Source organism: Sphaeramia orbicularis, chromosome 22, assembly GCF_902148855.1.
Source record: "Sphaeramia orbicularis chromosome 22, fSphaOr1.1, whole genome shotgun sequence".
Classification (NCBI taxonomy): Eukaryota; Metazoa; Chordata; class Actinopteri; order Kurtiformes; family Apogonidae; genus Sphaeramia; species Sphaeramia orbicularis.
Genome location: NC_043978.1, coordinates 21,306,821 through 21,312,459, shown reverse-complemented (window position 1 = coordinate 21,312,459; position 5,639 = coordinate 21,306,821). Strand labels below are relative to the sequence as shown.

General features: G+C 43.4%; 1 protein-coding gene across 1 annotated transcript; it reads right to left on the bottom strand.

The window, feature by feature from the left end:
- Positions 1 to 341: 341 nt before the first annotated feature.
- Positions 342 to 5,526, bottom strand: LOC115414325 (transmembrane protein 151B). Its single transcript, XM_030127631.1, has 2 exons — positions 4,872 to 5,526; positions 342 to 2,277 (listed from the first exon to the last, which is right to left on the bottom strand). The coding sequence occupies exons 1-2, from the start codon at positions 4,989 to 4,991 to the stop codon at positions 658 to 660; spliced, it is 1,740 nt and encodes a 579-aa protein (XP_029983491.1). The 5' UTR covers positions 4,992 to 5,526; the 3' UTR covers positions 342 to 657.
- Positions 5,527 to 5,639: the final 113 nt, after the last annotated feature.

Here is a 5,639-nt window from a genome sequence, read left to right as displayed (position 1 = left end):
ATTGAAGGTATTTTTAATTTGAACAAAAAAATTATTCAAGGAAAAGCAACAAGTGTTGTTACAATATTGATGTTTCTTTCAATAAAAGTTAGAATTGCACCACTGTGACAATGTTGTTGGGGTTGAGGGGGTCCTGGAGATTTTTTGTCCACCAAAGGGGGCCAAAGAGAAAAAGACTGAGAAACACTGATTTAAACCAAGTTATGATCAGAAAACAGCAAAGGTAAGACAAAATTCATGATCATTACTTCATGACGCCACCTTTATTTTTGCTCTTCTTTGTCTTTTTCAGTCAGTTTTATCGGTAGAGAAATAATACTTGTACTGTTGGATTTGCTTAGTGTTAGCTTAGTGCTGCAAAGTTTGTTTGATTGGTTTGTTGTTTTAGTAAATTAATCACAACGCACTCTGTCCTCAAATTGTTAGCTTGTTTCAGATATTTGCCCATTTAAGTGTTTATTGTTTGGATTGTGTTCTGTTGTCTGACAATTGTTTTTGTTGAGTTTTTAGCTGACGTTCCTCTAGTCACATGGATGCATAGAATGTGTATGTTGCTACAATAGCATTACCATGGCAACACAGATGGAACTGTGGCTGCCTCCAGTACTTGGGGCAACTGGGTTTAAGAGGCTACCATTGTCAATCTGTTTTTGTTCTTCACAGAGGAGTTTCCACACATGATCCTCTGCGTATATAATACCGCCTCACTTCCCTCCCTTCCTCGCCACCACAGCCCTCAGACCGATGCACGATGAGAACTGGGAAGAAGCGTGCGTCCCTGTAAGTTGGCGGGCTGTCGCTGAGGGCCAGTTGGCTGGAGTCGGACCGGCAGCACTGCTCATCCACGCAGCAGGGGTCCGTCAGGTTGCTGCTGCGGCTCCTCCACAGGGCCACGGTGCGATGGGAGCCGTACATCCGGCACAAAGAGAACCGGGAAGTGTCTGAGGAGAGATGGGACTGGAAGAGAGTCCCACGGCAGGAGAAGATGGACGAACAACTGGAGCTGGTGATGGTCCTCCGTCTTCCTCCTTCGTCTCCTTGCCCGTTCAGCTCGTTGCATTGCTCGCAGTCGTCCTGGATTTGCAGAGTGCCGTAACTCTGAGCAGTCTGGCTTCTGTCCAGGAGAAGGCAGTTAGATGAAGCGGTGTATTCAGTGTCTTGTATAGAGTTTGAGTCCGCTGTGCTCATGTTGATCAGCATCGCCTCTGAGTAGCTGGGAATCACTTGTCTGTTACAGCGTATGTGCCACTCCATTTCAGTGCTGTCCAATGTGTCTACTCTTGGAATAACACACCCATTACTCGTCCCTACAGGCCTGTCTTCATCCAGGGGAGAGGGAGTGTACTCTAAACCAAACAGTTTCTCTATTCGATAGTGTACATATGCAGTGCGGTACTCTATCAGCACTCGCAGAGGCCAGGACAGCATGAGGAGAGCTGCCAGCCAGAATGCTACCTGGGAACTGTACCAGGGCATTTTATCTGGGTCTACATAGGCTATCAGGTTCTCTCTAAACTCCACATTCTTTAGCTGCATCCCCTCTCTGGCTTCCATGTAATCATCCAAACCCTCTATTTCAGAGAAGAACCTGGCTCTCTGGTTCAGGTAGTCATTTTCAGGACCGGCCTCTGTGAAGCTGAAACACTTGGTGAAGCGTAGCCGTGTTGCCGGATGCCCCTCCAAACCTCTAAGATCACGGGACACGTCTTTCATCCCACAGTGGCTGAAGTCAAACTCCCCCTCAGCTACATGTGTGTTCACTCTCTCATGGTACACCTGCGTAGTGGTGTAAGCGTCGCCGTTACGATACCGCGTGACCTGCCGTGTCCGACGAACGAAGTGGTAGCTGATGGCCTTCCACCAAATGCACGGCTGGGCCTGGCGCATCCTCAGCACACGCTCATACACGCTGTCGACGTCTGCTTTGCACTGCAGCTCACTCCTGGCTCTGCAGTGCCAGCACTCCACCATATACAACACATAGAGCATTAAGAGGAAGGCCAGAGGGATGTAGATGTAGCCGTCGGAGCAGGGGCTGTCGTGATATATCATGGAGTGTCCTCCGACGCCCACCCCAGACGCTCCCCGGAGAGATGACGTAAGGGAGGCGGTGAAGGAGGAGGTGAAGGCCGAGTTGAAGCTGATCTTGGTGACCCGGGTGAGCTGGCACCAGGCTACCGCACCCAGGCAGCTGTACATAAGCAGAGACAGGAGCAGGCAGCGCCAATGGGACTCCCGGCAAACACAAGCACCCAGGGACTGCTTCACTGGACGCTGCTGCAGAGCCAGAGAGGGAGGAGAAACAGGCACTTAGAGCAATGAGCCCATGAAACATGGCACTGATATCATGGCTTGCAGCAGGAATGCAAATGAGCATGGCTGCACTATAAAATACTAAGCTTTTCCATGGCTAAGCACAAAGTAAATCAAACCAAAGAAAGCTTAATGGAATTCAATTAAGCCCTTTTAGATCCTCGGGGGGTGTTTACCAAGGCAGATGACAAGAAAAATGTTTTATTTTGATCTCTTTTTATATTGCATAAGAGCAAATGTAGAATGTGTAAAATTGCATGTAAATTGGCACATTAATAACACGAGGTAACAGTTTTATGTGTAGACATGATCCTTAAAACCTTCTATACTAAAAGCCAGTGATATAAATATATAACATGTGTATTTACAGAGTTAAGTGTATCAGAAATAATACTCAGAAATAAGACACAGACTGACAGGCCAGCTTTTGACTATTAAATTATCTTTTCAAAATATATATTTATTAAAATTCTTCATTTTGAGTAACAACAAACTGAACAAATTAGGGAAAGAAAAAAAAGTTTGAGCTCAAAATAGATACTTGCAGGTGGCAGACCCAGAGACATAGTAGTTAACACATGACAAGAAAGGAAAAAAACATAAAATTCCATACGGCCTATACTTATATGTCCCTATTATATCATACAGTCCTTCTCACAATAATAGTTGAAATGTTCAGACCAATGTATGACATGAATTAATCCTATATTCAATGAAACACATTAGTTCTATTATGTAACTTGCTCATCAAGTGGTCCAGTGAATATTAAATTAATTAACAACTGCCTTGACAGCTGATAATAGTATGTTTTATAATAAAAGTATATAAATAGTTTGACTGCAGCTTCTTTAATGTGAGTATTCTCTGGTTACTTTAGTTTATGGACTAAATAAGCCATAATAGAACATCATCTTGGGAAAAATTTCCTTACCATGTGTCTGACATGTAATAGATAAAAAAACAATGAAAATACTCATTTGGTGCAGCCCTGCATACTTTAATCAATACTAACCATGAGATAGAAAACCAATTAATTAATTTCAGTGTTTGTCTTTTCAAAAATGAAAAATATCCTAATTTCAGCCTCTGAAAGGAGAGCATTTTCTCTGTCTTATGATTTTCAAATCAATTTCTGTTGGTGTTTGCGATGTTGGTTAAAACTGTTCATATGAATCTTGTGATAGGAAATCTATTAAAGTGAAACTACGGTAACTTGGTCTGCAAAAGCAGAAATAGGTTTTTGACCTTGTATGTGCAGTGACTTGTGATTAAATGGAGTAAATATGTAACAAAAACTACCCTTTCACTAGTGTGTAGTGTATAGAAGTGCCATTAATGAGTGAGATTTAGAGATAATGAAAACAATCACTAAGCGCAGTACTTTATAAAACTCAAATGTACCTCATGAATTTAAACTCCTGACAAAACACACACATCTCTTCTGCCCTTCACTTACTTGTTATTTGCTGAGTACTGGCTGGTTCGCCCAGGGCAGACCAACTGCAACAGAAAGTGCTCACATTCGCGATACTGAGCAGAAATCAAATCCAATGCATTCAGCCAAGACACTGACCTGGAGCTATTTCATCAGGAAACTGGAATCTGGCCCTTTATGCATAAAGCAATTAAACCAAGAAGGTGTTGTTTAATGTGAACCCTATCTACACTTTGACATTTTCACTCATTAAATATATTAAACTAATATGTCCTCTCAAATATTATTAACATTACATTTATGTCTGGGTTTTTTTTGGTGACATTCCTTCCCATGTTTTTTTGTTGCCTACCTCTAATGTTTTATGGAGTGAAACGATTTATGCTGACAACCGACCATCCATTACAGCACTGACACAGGGGGAGGGATGTCACTTTGCTGGTTCCATCTCAGTTATTTATGGAACAACCAGGAGTTCAATTCTCATTCACAGAGGACAGACTCCTCAAAGCCCTCTAGATACAAAGATGTCCATGTCCTGATTTACCTATAAAAAGACACGGTTTAGGCCTTTAAAAGTATGTTACATAGGACAAGAAGGGACTAAAATCTTTAACCTTGGTGTGCATCCTAGGAAATTTATAAACAAAAGCATCGAAATGGATGCGTGCAGCCAATCAACCAAATCGAACCATAGTGATTTCTCAACACATGCACTTACACTGAAAGGACTAATCAACCCTTGTGACTGAAAGCAAAAGGAATTGTGGGCCACGAGGGATTTACTGTATGCGTTCAAGTCTATAACTCTCTTGGAAACAAACTCAGAGTACATTTCCACATCACTGGCTTCTACTGCTGTAATGTGAAATGGACTATTGCTGACATTTGAGCAAGCACAAATGCTGTTTGGCTGCAGGTGAAGGCAGTGGCACTGTGATGGTTCAGAAAGGAATGACTCTAGAACAAAACATACAGTTGCAATGTCTAAAAGTGTTCATAGAATTTGGAATATTATAAGGATACACCAGGAAACAGAAGTTGCATGACATTGTGTGGTGCTTAGTTGGAAAAGTCACAAGTCATGCATTGATCACAACATCATATAGTATGTCTGCTTACCTCCTCCAGGTCATCACTTGCAGCTGGAGAGTCTTCCTCCTCCTCCTGCTCCTCTCCCTCAGCATCATTAGGAGCGCTGGCCGCGGCGTCTTCCGCAGAGTCCGGGTCGGTGGATAACATTCTGCACTTTTCGCATGTCAGAGAGAAACCAGTCTGAAGTCAGTGAGTTGGATTCACTTTCTCCGCTCTGCATACCTTTGAGTTTGCACCCCCCTTTTTTGTGCCCCCTTCAGCCCCAGAGCGTCTGGGCTGGAGCCAGGATGCTGCTGCTGCTGCTGCTGGTCCTGATGCTGCACAGAGGAGCGGGGTTCCCACGGTGGTCCCGACTGGACGGACGGAGGGGGGCGGGGTTGAGGGATTTCACCGCAGCAAAGACAGCAGAGGTTGACCATGATGCAGCCAGTTCTGTTTTTTTCTGAGTGGCTAGTCTAAAGCGGTTATCATAAAAACACGTATCACACGTTAAAAACACCCATGGTCTGCGTGGGTCCAGATGCTGGGCGCTGTCTAGTGTCCTGATGCTAGGTCGGAACCAAAGTCCAGGATGATGATGATACATTTCCTCGATACGAATCAACGAGCATGCAATTATTAAAAAAAATCTATATATATCATCTAAGCGACTAAAGCACGTAGTATTTGGTAATTAAAGGAGTGAATGTACTGCACACACCAAAGTCACGCATTGCACCCTGGTGAAAGCGCCGTCAGTAGCCGGACTTTTATTTTGAAAGCCTCTGTTGTGTTACATTAAAATTCTTCCGTGTT

Excerpts from the sequence above, each read along its gene's own strand:
- LOC115414325 (XM_030127631.1), bottom strand. The coding sequence starts at position 4,991 with ATGTTATCCACCGACCCGGACTCTGCGGAAGACGCCGCGGCCAGCGCT. Across the intron at positions 2,278-4,871 it reads CAAGTGATGACCTGGAGGAG|CAGCGTCCAGTGAAGCAGTC; the intron begins GTAAGCAGACAT and ends CTGGCTCTGCAG.